General features: G+C 48.1%; 1 protein-coding gene across 2 annotated transcripts in view; it reads right to left on the reverse strand.

Annotated features, from left to right (window-relative positions):
• Positions 1–15,265, reverse strand: part of adamts6 (ADAM metallopeptidase with thrombospondin type 1 motif, 6) — a 35,215-nt gene that overhangs the window by 7,232 nt on the left and 12,718 nt on the right. For both annotated transcript variants that reach the window (XM_003965331.3, XM_029837909.1), the window contains exons 11-19: positions 12,564–12,705; positions 9,206–9,313; positions 7,490–7,635; positions 6,759–6,822; positions 5,294–5,396; positions 4,009–4,142; positions 2,746–2,869; positions 2,146–2,226; positions 1,034–1,197 (exon numbers count right to left, since the gene is read on the reverse strand). In XM_003965331.3, coding sequence (XP_003965380.1) covers positions 1,034–1,197; positions 2,146–2,226; positions 2,746–2,869; positions 4,009–4,142; positions 5,294–5,396; positions 6,759–6,822; positions 7,490–7,635; positions 9,206–9,313; positions 12,564–12,705 — 1,066 coding nt within the window. The remainder of the gene's footprint in view (positions 1–1,033; positions 1,198–2,145; positions 2,227–2,745; positions 2,870–4,008; positions 4,143–5,293; positions 5,397–6,758; positions 6,823–7,489; positions 7,636–9,205; positions 9,314–12,563; positions 12,706–15,265) is intronic.

Below are 15,265 nucleotides of genomic sequence, written 5' to 3' on the forward strand. Positions count from 1 at the left end.
AGGCTTGTCACCACCAACAACCCCTTTGATATTAAACACACAGGCATTCAAAGCATTGTTCGTATCCAAATATTGATCATAGCGGCTTCACAGGCTGTTTGAACAGTCCAGATTATTGGGGCTCTGCTGGGTTTGTGTTGGTCGGCTGTTTGCAGAGGAGGTCTGAAGGTTTCAGGGTCTGGAGGCAACAAAGAAGCAGCTTCTGGCTGGGCGGACAAGGCCGTTACATGAGAAAATACAAACTTGTGAAGACCATAAAAAAAACATTCTCAGTATTTATCCTCAATATCGTGGCGCGAATCAAACGTGATATTCGAAGCAATTTCTGCTGGAACGCTGAGAAGTTGCAACGCAGCTGTGGTGAAAGCTGATCCGTCCCACGCAGTTGCTGAAACGGGCCAGACGGTTAACAGTTGGAATGGCCTCTCGCATGATCTCAGGCTGTCAGATACACGGTCTGAGTGAATAAATTGTCTGCCGCTACAACCACAACCGCAAGATTCTGAAGAAACTCTAGTAAAGTTGGGCGCGCAACAACCAGAGACAGATGGAGCAGCGTCCTGATAGTGCTAAACAGCTAACAGCAGCAGGCGCAACTAGGCGATCCCAACTAGACAAAAATAATACATGTCAATTGCAAACTGACATAACTTTATTTCTTGTATCAAGCTGGGAACTGTTTAGGTCGATTCCGGACGTGGAAGTCGGGCTTCCTGAGAGCTCGAGCCAGCTCACATCAGCTGAGCTGAACCTATTCCAGAACACAGCGCCTGCCGCTGCTCGCTGACCAAAATATCAAGGCAGCACTTTTGTTTCTGCTCCTATTTTTAATGAGCAGAACTTCGAGGGAATCTTGCTGGTCAGACAGCATGATAACTGCACAGGTGACCCTCCGGCTGCTGAGAACAGCCACAGGGGACCCACCATCTGAGGGAGCACGCAGCAGGAGTGCGGACTGTGGATTCAATGTTGACTTTCATCCACTTGAGATCAGTCACTTCAGAAACCAGCTTGTTGTGCCCTGTGCTGTTACCATGACAAACAGGTTTTCAGTGGTGGGTCCCATCGCTTCCAAAGACTCCGGCTCGTCGGAGGGTCTCTTGTAGTGAAACGTGGTCCCCCCGATGTCGAACTTCCTGGGCCAGTCGATGGTCCAGGCTCCGTTGATGTAATATTCCTCCCCTTCAGATTTCAAAGCTGCACAGAAAAAAGAGCATCTTAAAATCAGTTGCGACATCTTAAAACCGTCAACATTTCCGGCAGCCTTCACGAGCACCAACATGGACCCGTAACTGATTTGGGTGCAGAAAGAAGTCCTTTCTGAGCCCGACCGATCTGAAAATATCCACTCCACGATGGGCCGAATGACGCCATCACCTCTGTTGCGCTGTCTCTGAATATAGAAGGTTAAAAAAATGAAAAAGCTGACCTAAATAGCAAGAACAGGATCTGAATAATCATCTGGGTCACAGTTGAAATGTGTTACAAGGTTAAAAAATTGTTTGAATGGGAGGATGCCGTCGCGCACCGCAGCCAGGCCTGCAGTCTTTACGCTGTGATATATAGACGTCAGAGCCACGATAATCCTGGCGGAGCAGGAAGCCCTATAAATCTGATGCAGCTCTCGGTCTCAGAGCGCAGCACAAGCCCTCCATCAACACCGTCCTCCATAAATTCAGCACCTCTCCTCGTTTTCCCGTTAATGGAAACCCACAGAGGAGGCTTAATTGAATCTGTTTGTTTGACCCTTTACAGTCTGATGCAGCCGGTTCTTGTGGATTCTGGAACGGAGCCCAGAACTCCGTGCCAAGTGTGTCATAAAGAACTTTTTTATTTATTTATTTTTTTAACGTATACGTTGTCCTGCGGTTTTCCATCAGGCAACACTGACAAAAGGGAACCTGAGGAGGTGGTGTCGGCGCAGAAGGGAGCCGCGCGTGTGTAACAGCCAGGGGTCTCAAACTGCCAATTTAACCACAAACTAGTGCAGTCCAGGGTCTGCTGTTCCAATGTCAGGATCCAGAGTCACATGAGCTTCTGAGAGGCTGGATGGATGAATTCGGAACATGCTAAAAGACCACGTGACACTCAAATATTGCCTAATATTTCTATTGGGATTGCGCCTGGCTCAGATTTGGCACTTACCGATATAATTCTTTGACATGGCGAGCTCTTTGATCTCGATGTGCACCGATCCCTTCGGGATCTGAACCACCTCCATGTAGCCTGGAAGAGAAATACAGCCATCTTTAAGGTGCTGTTCCTCCCACTGTCCTCCTCCCTACTCTTGGAGACGGAGCATCATACATCTTATGTTAGGTGGGAGTGCAAACTGTATGGAATAAATTCCCAATCACCCAAAAAGGACAAAGCGGGAGGACAAAACAACACACCCCACACACACTTGGGTTACTAGCCATACCATAGAAGGAGAAATATGTTTTCTCTCTCTCTCCCTAGCCCACCACCTGAGGCTAAAGTCATGGTGTAGTTACTGTAAAAAGATGCTTTGGTTTGTAGCTCGCCAACATCATTTACAGCACGCGTGATCCGTTGATGGGTGATCCAGGCAGAACTCTAATTTCCATCCATTGAACTCATCTCAGCCTTATAGATTCATTTGCGACCTTGACGATGCCGATGATGCCGATGTCTTTAATTTACATTTACACACACATAAAATCAACCCCCCCCCCCCCCCCAAATGAACCCGACCCGGGCCTGCTGGGTTTTGGTGTTTTTTACCTCCTCTGGGCAGAGACTGATTGAAAAGTCCCTCGGTTGTCTCGCAGGTGCTGCCGTCCCCGCCGCACACGCGGCACCGGTCCTCCTTGGCGTCCGAGCCGAGGATGTTGTCGCAGCCCACGTGCTTTAAAATGTAAACAGCGAGAGTTGGTTTCAAAAGAATTCAGCGCGGCGACAGACTAATGTGCGGCCTGGAAATCAGTGTCAAAACATCCTCGTGGATCACTGTCACACACAGAGACCCCCCCACCCCCACCCACCCACCTCTGCCTTAGTCTCCTTCCAACACCCGCGAACACTGTGCCGCGTTCCAAGCAGACGGCTTATATAAAACAGCCCTGAGCCGCAGAAATTAAACGCCACACTGTATTCAGACTGGAAACAAACCGGCAGTCCTCCCCTGGCGAGGAGCATTTCCACCTATCGGGCTTTTATTCCCATTAAAACACGCAGCATGTTGTGTTTTTGTATTAGAACCGGAGTAATTCTGTTGGCACAGATGCGGCGCCGCCACGCCAAACGGGAATCAGATTGTACGGTCAGGTGGAAGTCAAAGCAAACACTTAAGGAGAGCAACCAAAGTTATTTCAGCTGTGTGTCAGAAAACACACACACACACACACAAATGATTTATGCTCACGAAAACAAAGGCAGCACCAACTGCCAACTCCTTTCAATAAAATGTCGTTTTTGCCCCGTTATTAAATCAAACTTTTCAGAGATGTTTGAATTCATTATTCAATCAAAACAATGATTTTTGTGTTTTATTTATGGTGGAAAACAATCCCGGTCGGGGCTGCGCAGCCCTGATAAGAGTCAGAGAGAGCAAAGCCAGTCACCCGATGACAATCAGCCGCAATCAGCAACTCTGGAGGCCCGATTGTTCCTCTGCGCAGAGCTGCTGGGTTTTTGTGCTCCGGCAGCTGTGTTTATGAACTCAGCATCTGACTGCGCTGTCAAAGATAAAGACTCGCACAAAGGCTGAAGCAACCTTTTGACATCAGTCAGCAACTCTTCCAAGGTCTGCTGAGGAGAGTTTTAGTCTGCTCTGACATTGAGACGTCTGTCTTTTCAGTGACATCTGATGCGTGTCGCTTCAAACTCAATCCTCATAGCAACACAACAGGTGTCCGTGAAAAATGCACCAAAAATAAGAGTTTGAACACAGACATGCTTTGAAAATATCACTAAAAGTTCCTGCGAGCAGCTTTTCCGTGAGGAATTTGCCACGCCGCGACCCGTGTGGCAGCACAGCGGCCTTACCTTACACTCGCCATTGATGCAGATGTCCAGCGAGTCGGCCTGACAGCGGGTGCCGTCGACGACTGCAGGGGAGCGCTCCGTGTAGAAGTTGTAGCCCTCTGCCAGGCAGTTTAGAGCACAGGGCTTAACGCCACCTGGGTCAAAGAGAACGCACGCAGAGGGAGGAGATGTTATCTCCGGTTGGGCCTGCCCACCGAGGACCCACAACACAACAGAAATGACCGGCGGCCCAGAGGGACCCAGGACCCGGAGGTCTCCCCCTCTCAACTAGTTTTTTTCTCCGTTACTCAGCGCTCGGATCTCGGACAAAGAAAATGTTTGTTGCAGCGACAGCGTTGTTCTCACGGGGGTTATCGAGGGTCAGTTGATGCTTCCACGTGACAAAAGAGAAGAAGAAATTCTGTTTGCATGCTTTGGCTTTTGCTTATTTTGCTGGTCTGAAGGTCTGTCCTGCTCAGAATGTCGCCCCCTCCCCGAGATGAAGAGTGTTAAACTGTCGCTCCGTTTCAAAAGCTCCCCGGACAAGAAGCAGCGGCAGCAGAAGACTCCCCAAACATAAAACCGCCTTCAGGAATCTGAGGAATTCTCTACGCAGCAGCGAAGCCGTCCTCCGGCTGGAGACGCACCAGACGGGTCGGCCTCGTCTTCTGTGACGTCGCTTGAGGACGACAACATTTACGCCATCCAACATTAGAGAGGAGAAATACCCCGGATCGCAGATTCTGCTTTCTGGAATGTAAATGTTTATGAGGGTGAAGATTTATGAAAGAATAAAAGAACGACGTGCTACAAGTGCCTCGAAGATGGGAGAAATGTTGGCTAGCAGCTCTGGAGAGTAAAACGTAGGTGCAGAACCGGAAAATATGCTGGATTCCACATGACAATCTTATCAGAAAATATTCTTTCTGGTCAAAAGTCAAGTGTTTAAGGCTTTGTTTATGTCATTGTTGACTTAGGCTTAAAGTACATATATAAATATTGATGGGGCCCCTCTCCATGTGTGCTGGAATGAATACTACAGTAGCCTGGACGGAACAAAAAGGTCTGGACATGATTTAAGTGTTGTTTAATATTACTCATGACGCTAAATTGTACACGCTGGGCCTTAAATTAAAAGAGCTACCGGAGCCTACAGAGGGACCGAAGCGCAGCGTCCTTTCTCATCGAACCACATTTCCCCCGGTGAAAGTTGAAACTCCGATGCGCGGAGCGACTTTTGCGGCTTATTTTTCGCCATTTTCTCCCTTTTCCTGATGGGCCGGTGCGGCCCCGGGCCCAAACTCACCGCCGGCGTACGGCTTCCAGTTGTAGTATTTTCCGCGGAACGGCATGTTGTCGAAATCGGCACACTGCTTCTCTCGGAAATTACGGGATCCTGCAGGACAGGCCTGTAAACAGAGGACATATTGAAGATGATAAACATAGTCATTCAACACAGGAGAGGTTTTTTTTTAGCTTGAGCAAATAAAATGAAGAAAAATCAATGAGGAACAACACGGATTAGATTGGGTTTTGGGTTTGAGGTGACTGGTTTCCTTCGTGCCAGAGGTAGCAGGAAGTGAGAAGAAACAGTTTATTGACGTGAAAAGATCCTTCGAAACCTGGAGACGCTCTCCCCTGGGACGCATAAAGACTCTTAGGTCAGAGCAAAGATCGACACCTTTAAAGTGGTTCAGAACAAAGAGGCCCACTGGGGATATTCAGCTCACCAAACTCCAGTGTCACCTTTAAACGTGCACATCAAACACAGCGAAGACACGGCGATGCTATTGAGTCGAGTAACAACACGGGCCGAATTACGCTTAGACGTTCCCCTTTAAACACGCCAAATTTACGATAGAGGATTGGTTTTGTCACTCCATCTGGGCCGGGTCGGAACCGCCCATCCAGGAGCTGCAGTGGTCAAGAACAGAGGAAACACGGACGAGGCGCCGAGGTTGCAACAGCACAGAATTGTGCTCCAAAATGGCGGCGAGAATCCTCCCAGATTCTATATAATCCTTTAGAAACGCGGCGCCAAACGAAGCAGTCGGGGTTCATCTTGTCGCATATTTTGATGGAGTCGTCATTTTAACAACAGCAGCGAGGTATGAGCATTAATCCATGCACCTCACACACACACACACACACACACACACTGGCCCAGACAAGGTGCAGCGCTGAAATAGTAGCTGAGGTTGTTGTTTGTTGTCCAAAGGAAACACTGCAGCCGCTCACTCTCAGCTGTTATTTTTAAGACTCTCCGTAAAAACGTCCGAGCAAGGCTGCAACTATTTCAATTTTCACCTACTGAAAAAAAACCGCTCCACCTACAAATAGTTGAACAGACATCTCGACTCGCAGCCACATTAAATATTTGTTTAAAGTCTCGCTCCAGACCTCCCCCCCCACCCCCCCACCCCAGTGAATTGCTTTCCATGGAACAAAACCCTGGAGCTGTCATCATCCCTGACTCAAAAGAAATGTCACAATATAGGAACTATCAAGATTAACTACACAAAACTATGAAATTAAAAAAAGAAAAATAAACCCAAACTTACTAGGGGATATTAAATCTGTGTCTGTGTGTTTTTATTGCGGCCCTGCTTTTTACAGAGAGCCCGTGGGGAGGGGGTGGGGGGTGGAGGTCCTTCAGCACCAGGAGCATCCCGGCTCTGAAGGCCTCCACTTATTCCAGTTGCTTGACTAAGAAAGTTTGGTTTAGAGTCCGAGAGCACGGTGATGAACCCGGGAAAGAGGAAGAAACTCACGTCGATGTTACACGATCTGTAACGCTTCCTCTCGCCGAGACAGTACTTGCCTCCTCCGGATGGGCTGAGGGACACAGGAGAGTCAGGTGAGTGACAGAAGAGCCATTTTCAGCACATTACATCAAATTACAGTGGAACTCATGAAAGAACCGGTCTTTGCCGCTTCGGCGAGCCCATCGGGGAGGGTTTGGTGAGCGCGGGTCATGTCGGGGGCCTGGAAAAGTCTCTGCCCGAGGACAGAGTGTGTCTGTGCGTCCGCATTAGCTGCCTTGCCGAGCGTGCGTGCCAGCGATTCACCGGTGAAATCCGACCGTCTCCCGGAGCGCTCGCACGTGACGCGGCGGTCCGGTTTGAAAAGGGAGACAGAGCAGTTGTGACCCGTGGCTGACCCGAGAGAGGGATGGAGCGCGGCGCTCGCCTTCCACGGGTGTGTATGACATGACGCCTTCTCCTTTACACCCCTCTTCCTCCTCTGCACCTGCGCTCCGGTCGGCCCGGCAACACCAAAGGACTTTGAGCAATTATCACTGCGCTGCGTCCTACCTGATGCCGTTCGCACCTCCAGCAACTCTATCAGGCTAACAAGAATCCTAATCTGTTGTTTAATTTGGTAATTCTTTAATCCAATATCCTCCCACACACACACACACTCGCATTCACACAAACACACACCCTGCGGCAGGACCGGGATGTGTGTGTTCAGTTTGCTGTGGCTTACTTTGCCTACTTACGCTGGGCTGTCACAGTGCCTCATGGAGGAGGACACACCGCCCCCGCAGGTCCTGCTGCACTCCCCCCACATCGACCAAGGCCCCCAGTTGCCGTTCAAGCTCTGAGGGAAGGTCCCGAACGCCACACACTCCCCCTGGTAGCACCACTAGCCAAGGGAGACAAGCAGGGAGGAGAGCCGGCTCATTTCAGCAGGACAATAACACACAAGCATCGTTTTCAGCTCGATATAAATGTGCGTTTCTGCACACACTGAATTCTAGACTATACAGAACATGACTGATGAACTTTCAACGCGCTCCCTCTCTTCTCACATGCACACTTGTGATTCCATTATTAGTCACACAATACTTTTTTCCACATTAGTCCTGTGATGTCCCATCTCTATCTTTGCTATTTTCCATTATTGCCGCCCCTCCTTTCTTACTGGATGGTTGGTGCGTATAAATTTACGATAAATACTTTACACTTTACAGCTTTTGGCTGTCAAAAGGGCTGATAATGCAAAATGAAATAACATTAACTTGCAAAATGCTAGCCTAAGCTACTCATTGCTACTACTTGTTGTATATTGTTTGATATCCGAGGGTATTTTTGTCTAACTTTTTAGTTCAGTCTCATGTCCTTCATCCCTGATTGGTCACGGACTCACGATCCTTCGATATCCTGCTTGTAGCCACGCATTTCCCTAAGTGGAAATGTAAGCCAGATCGAGGTTCCACATCGTGCCACGATTAGCTAAATTGAACAGTACAAGTTGATGAAACTACAACTTGAAGCTAAGTGGGAGGATAGGGAGTGAGCCAAGGGAGAAGCCATTAGGTTCTGGCAATGACCCAGAGAATGGGTCAGATCCAGGGGTGTCAGAGCCTGGGTGGTACTCGGGATGGATGGCTCAGAGGCAACTCACGGCTAAGATGATTTTTCTTACGCGCTGATTCCTCGAGATTGTGATTAAACTACGTCAGCGGCGGCCCGAGACCGATGAGTCGAGGGAGATGATCTTCTATCCTTGTGCTGTTTGCATGTAATGATGAAGTAAAGTGCTCTCTGCCGGTCTGCTGCTATCTCTCTGCCCTCTGCCCTGGACTCGCCTCCCTTTTGGAGGGGCCTCCCCTACATTACACGCTGGGTGAGAAATGGCTGACATTCATATTCCTTTGAAGCTATCCCCAGCAGAAGCAGACGGGGTTTGCCGTTGGATCTCCGAAAGCTGTTCCAAAGCCCCCCGGGCTCAACCTGGGGCCCCCTGTGTTGTCCAGGACCCTGTCCATTGGCCCCGGCCCTCAAAGGCTCCACTGAGCTAATGGTAATTGCGGATGACAGCTCGTAACACTCTCCCATTCTTCCTTTTAGAACGGGGACCGTCCTGTTACAATGGCAGCCGTAATCCGTGTTAAATCTGTCTCTCCTAACCTGGCTGGCATCAACAGCGGGTTGGTGACCTAAACCCGGGTCGGCTGGCTATGTGTGCGGTAGCATCTTTTGCACGAGTGCTGAGACTGGTAACTTCTCCTAAAGTGGAAGAAGTAACGCTCGCTGGGTTAGCATTGCTAACATCACATTGCTAACGTGCAGCTAGGACCTAAAGCAGAAGCGAATGTCTTCTGGTCCCAGTCCAAGAAATCCAGGAAATAAAGTTTACCTCGCACTTAAGAGCATAATAAAATTGTCGAATAAAAGTAGAACTTCAAGAACTTGTAAGTGTCCCCACTCACCCCTTTGTCGATGCTGCCTGTCTGGCACAGGGTCCCCTCCGCGGCAGGGATGCTGTTCGTGACACAGCGGTTGCTTTTGCTGAGGCACCAGAGCTCTCTACACACTTCCTAGGAGAGAAGGCAACAGCAAGTTGGTCAGGAGTCATCGTCTCAGCAAGCAGACTTCTCGGAAACCCGAGCTGGTTCTCTGCAGCAAGAGAGAACGAGCAACACGGAAAATCCAAACAGGAGAAGGTGCCGATATGACCGCAACAGGGCCTCGGAGAGGCATCCCAGAATTCCATATGCTTTGGATCATGGTGCATGGTGAGCAATCTGGTCTAGGTCAGTGGGTGCCGTTAATGTTCTCTTATGAGAAATGGAGAGTCAGCTGGACCAACACCGTGACTAACGTTTACTCACATTCACCTCAGCACCATCGGGGACCGTGACATCAGTTCAAGAAATCCAATTTTTGAGCAATGGGCCTCCCAAGTCTGAGATAAAGACAATCTTAGGCCTAACAAATATCTGCAGAATTACTGGACGGTCTGAGCAAACACCATATTTCTGTCTTCTCCCCACTCCTCAGTGGGAGAATCCATTAAGATTACTGCAGCGCGAGTGTGCACGTTTGCGCGTGTGAGCGCGTAGCACCGCGCTGCCCCCAAATAAAACTCAAATAAAGTGAACACGTTACAAGGAGAGCGCTGCACAACCTTGCTTTGGATTTCCCCTTAAACTGAACAGTGTTGCCTCATGTCTCCACTTCAAAGGCTTCGACGGGACAATTGTGTACAGCAGAGGAGTCGGCCCATGAAGAAGAGTTACGACCCCGCCCGCAGATCCGCTGACCCCGGGGGTCAGTTAATATGCCCCGCTCCCGCAGCTCCTTCAGCCTGTCCAGATTAAATAAAGCAGCAGACTGTCACTCCGGTTGCAGCAACTGACCCACCACCAGCTGGTTCCAATAAGCCCCCCCTTTGCTCCACTCACTATCTCGGCCCCGCTGAAAGGTCAGCGTCCGGGGCCTTAATGAACGTGGATGTGGTCGTGACTGATTTACGACGGGGGAGAGCGAGCTAGTGATGGAGAGGGCAGGGGGGGACTCGGGGGAGGCCCTCGCTACTACAGCCGTCAGAGGCGGCTTCTTTTTCATACCACCAGTGTCTCTGAAGTTGCTCAGAGGCGACGGCGGCGAGGGGAAGGGATCACATCGATGGTGGAAAGGAGTGGAACCGGGTCCCGTCTAGTCAGTGAAAGCTGTTGCGAAACCTCTTTGGATCACACCAAAGCTGTCAAAATAAAAGCAGAGGGCTGGACATTTGTTGCACAGACTGGATGGATACTTAAAGGTGGATCCACTAACAGTTGGTGCTGATCCAGATGTGTGTGGGAGGGGGGGGGCACAGGAGCTTAAATTATACAAAACAAAGTGGAGGGTTGGGTTCCAATGCCAGTCCTTAATTTAATGAATAAAATAGTTCCTCGGTGGGCGGAGGAGGACGGTGCCAAGGAAGAAGCCATTATATTTTGGTACCGATCCAGGGTTTTTTAATTTAAAGGGATTGTTCGCCCTTGGCAGAGGATCATGCATTGAGTGCTTCTTGTCTAATTATATCTAGTCTTCTGCAATTTACATTAACAGTATGTATAAGAGTTAGCTGGATGGCTAAACTGCCAGCGTTGAAAGAGGAATGAGGATCACTGTACGACTCATTTAGCTACAAACCCTCAAAACCCCATTTTTTTAGGGTTTTCTATCGTTTCTTTGTGGTGACGTCTGTCCCGTGAGCATCACAAAGGGCATCTCTCTCACAGATGGCTCTAAGAAATAGACCCGATCGTCAGAGTAACCAGCGGGAGAATCCAATAAACTCCTAAATGTGCCTTTCATGCTGATCTGAAACCACAATTATGAGCTCAGGGGCCAAAATAACAGGGCTTGATTTGGGGTCTGTTATAATCTGCTGTCAGATATTTCTTTCAGTGACATGAAATAACTCTATGATCTCAGCTAATCTCCGTGCCCTTTATCCAGCTTATGCCCAAATATTTATGCAGTGCAAAACAATATCGTGTTATTGTTCTTTAAATCTCGGAGGATTCTTTCAACTGGATCATTTTACCGCATGGCCGTTGGGGGAAGGAGGGAATGATTAACATCACAGACCTTAAAAGCACAAAGAAGGGGAGCGCAGACTTTAATCCTGCATATCTTTGTTGGGTAAACCTTAAAGATTAAAAAGAAGGAACAAATCAGCGTGTGAAATGATGCCTTTTAACCTGTTTGAGCTGTCAGACAATAACAAAATAATTACCCCCTTCGCCCTTTTACGAGCCTTTAATCACGAGTAGGAAACACAAACCAAAGGAAAACTGCTATTATCGTATTTCCGTCACATTGTTCTGTATTGGACGAGATGCAACAGCCTGCAGAGACAGAGACGAGTTCCCCTTCAGCTGTCGCACCTCTGGCTTTGTCTTCTGTCGCCTGATTTCCTGTTTTATTTTGAAAAGCAGTTCCTCTCGTCTCAGGTCCTGTGTCACCTGCCTGATTCCTCATTTCCACCTGTCTCCCATTATCCTCACGTGGATATATAGTCCTCGTCTTCCTTGTCCTGTGCTGGAGTGGTTTGTCCTGTCGTGCGCTCCAGCCTTTTGTCCATGCCCTTGTCCATGTCCATGTCCTTGTCCTTGTCTCACACTACAGAGGGGTCTTTTCATGGAAGTTTTTACTGTTGAGTGTTTATTATTTCACGTGAATTTCCCAAGAATTTTGTCGAATCTCCATTTTTAAAGGGGCGCTTTCATTTTTGTGTTAATCTTTGGTAATAAATTTCATTATTGGTTCATAGTTTGACAGACTTTTATTTGTAATTTTGTAAACTTTTAGTCTTGTGGGGGTTTTCTTCCGTCAGGGGTGATTCATGATGACGTAAAGTCTTTCTCTGCATCTGTGTCCTGTTCTGAGTCCCAGTCTGGCACAAAGGGGTTTGTTGTGAAATCCATCACATTTATCTGAAACTTTTCCCCATTAGACGCATATTAACAATTCTAATCTTCAAAAAGAAAATATGGAGATGAATTGAACTGAACTTCAGGGCTTCAGGTCTCCATCCAGAGCTCCACAGGTGCTATCTGCTGTCTCCTCATCCCATAACCATGAAAATGACTCCCAGAAGGTAAATTTACCACGTATCTAAAGCACCCGAGGACACCCGGAGTGACCCTGCCTCCGAGAGCGCTACTGTGACACTGCCGTCTGAAAATCCGAGATGGTGGTGAGAACGACGTAAAGAGCAGCTCCAGTGGAAACGTGGCGAGGGTCTGGTTGGACTGGTGAGAAGACTACGAGGAGAAGAAGATGAGTTCTTACCCCGTACTTGCACTGGCGGGAGGAGGCTCCGTACTGGAAGCGACACTGCTCGTCTGCCTCATACACCTGCCCCGGGGCCACTGTTGGGTACAGGAAGTCTCGTTTCAGAGGTTCATTGTCCAGACACGTCCCCCGACCTGAGCTGTCAAAAAAACAAACCTACAATAGGATTGTTTCTTACACAAAGGAGGCTCTCTGTCTTTAAGGTGGATGCGGAGCCTCACAAATGCCAAGGCTGGATAATTAAACATGCCCCTTCTTACCGTCAGTCATGTAATTTTACCACAAAATTGCCATTGTAGGAAGCTCGTCAGAGATCTTAACGGGCGGGTCGTCGTTGTTGATATTAAACATCAACACCTCCTCATCTGAGGAAGTGCTGAGGCACGGGCGGAGACATTTTACCAGAGGCAAAGAGGGCCGATTGGCCTGCCTTAAAAGACCAACCTTCTGGGATTATGTGGCTGCAGTCTTCTGTGTGTCACTGCTTAACACTGAATCCACAAAGGAGCCAATAAAATAACAGAGCGGGGGGATCTGGAGTGAGCCGTGGGTCATATGTCCAGTCCTGGGATTATGTTTAGTCTGTTTTGTCAGACAGAAATGTGTGTGCTTACAGTGAACTCGCAGGAAAGCCGCACGCACACACGCAGCTATTCAATAGTTAACATAAATAATACTTAATCCAAGGATATCATGGAGTTTCTTTTGTTGCCTCTTTTCTTCTGGATCGAGATAGCGAAGCTCGCGAGATGCCAAAATCATACGGGAGGCAAGCGCCAATAAACAAACAGATGTATTTCATTTCCATTTCTACCTCCACTGATTCTCCCTGCGTCAGGTTTCTCTCAAAATATTACTACCAATATCTGATGACACTTTCAGCTGCTGCTGCAGCAAAGCCGTCCAGCCCACCTGAAGGAAAAAATGAGGCAATAAAGTGCACCCATTAGCTACAGACAGGAGCTACAGCGGTGGCATATTGATGGTTAGGATAATCTGACTGCTTTTACAGGGGAAAAGAAATGACATTTCATGGTCAGAAAGTTTCTGGATGTGCCTAAATAAGGCCCATCGGACGCTCGCTGTCTAATACGCGAAGGTAATTCTTCTGTTCTGCAGGGCATGTGGAAATATTTGAGAGTAGCTCAGCTAATTTGGAAAAACAAACAGCATAATTCATCAGAACTGCATTCAGACAAAGAAATGCACGTGTGAATAGAATCAATCAATCTCCTTGGATGCCCTCACTGATCTCAGCACCAATCGGGTCTGTGTGCTGGTGATTTTCATGAGAATGAGGATGAGGAACCTCTTTCTACCTCCGCTTCTCTTTTTTTTCTTTGCTTCTCTAATGTGCTCTCTGTCCTCTGTTCTTAGTTACTGAATGGAATAATCCTGTTTCTTGGCTCTTGTTCCTCTGAGGTCCCTCTCATTATGTAGAAAGGGAGAAGCGGTCTCTAAGGCCCCCAGACTCTAAGTGCACGGGGAGTCTGGGGGCATTTATTTATTGATTTGGAGAGAGACTATACAGTGTACAGTCAAAGTTTAGACATAGAAGTTATTATTTGACATTGTCGCTAAGGCTTCCTGTCTGGCAGATTGGGCCAAGTTCATCATGCTCAACGGAAATATCCTTCAAGAAGCAGAGCCATCAGCGAACCCCTGAACTCTGACAAAAGTTGTGCACATCAGCCATGCTGATTGGATCCAACATGTGCTTAGAAAGCAGCATGATTCAATCAAGCTAACCTTTTAAAAAAACAAAACAAAAAACAACATTATCGCGAGGCGCAAGTCGCAGGGCATGTGGTCTGGGAGTGATTAATAATCCTGACTGCCTGCAATATAACATCTACAACAAACTGGCGCGCTGATTTGAGAGAATAAACTGTGACCGAGTTTAGAGTGCGTTCAAAAACCCAAACAACGCACCGCTTAGGAAGACAATGAATCGAGGCCCCCAACAAAGTTGTTTACTTTACTCATTCAAAAACTCTTATTCATGAAGGGAAACATGAAGGGAGGAATTGAGAGTTTACGGACAGAAACCTTTTGCGGGAAAGCATAAAGCTAATTAAACCAAAATGAAGAAGGAGGGGGGAGGAAAAGCGACAGACGGATTCAAATGGGCCTTTAATAGGCTGGGCAGCATTTGATTCTGTTTGGAAAACAAGCAAACAACCGGCCTCTTCTGCGAGCCTTCGACACCCGCGCCAGGAATGGACAGAACCCAGCAGAGCAGCAGAGAAGCACTCCTTTGTGTCCCGGCTGGAAACTGGCATATAATCCCTCTAAAAGTGTCGCTCTCTAACCCTCCTCAAACGAGCTTTCAGCCGGAAACATCATCTGACAACCGCGGTCACTCTTTCCCTGAGGGCCCTGCGAGCTGGACGTGAATACACAAACAGCAGAGACACAAAAGATGTTCCATCATGTTGCCGTGCATCTTGTTGTAAGTCTTAATCACACACAATGGGGCTGATATATATTTTTTTTTAATGGGGAGCGGGGGTGACTTTGGTTTCCCAGAAAGGCGCTTGTCATCTGTGATGTTCGGGTCACCAACAGCACTTTGTGAAAGAATAAAAATAACAAGACAACAGAAGCTGTTTGCTGCTCTGGGAGGTGACGGATGGCCTCTTTCCTCGGCTAATAACTCCCACAAGTCATCCTCTCAGCTGCGGTTCTCCGCTTTAAAT

Source organism: Takifugu rubripes, chromosome 6 (genome assembly GCF_901000725.2).
Source record: "Takifugu rubripes chromosome 6, fTakRub1.2, whole genome shotgun sequence".
In the NCBI taxonomy this organism is placed as follows: Eukaryota; Metazoa; Chordata; class Actinopteri; order Tetraodontiformes; family Tetraodontidae; genus Takifugu; species Takifugu rubripes.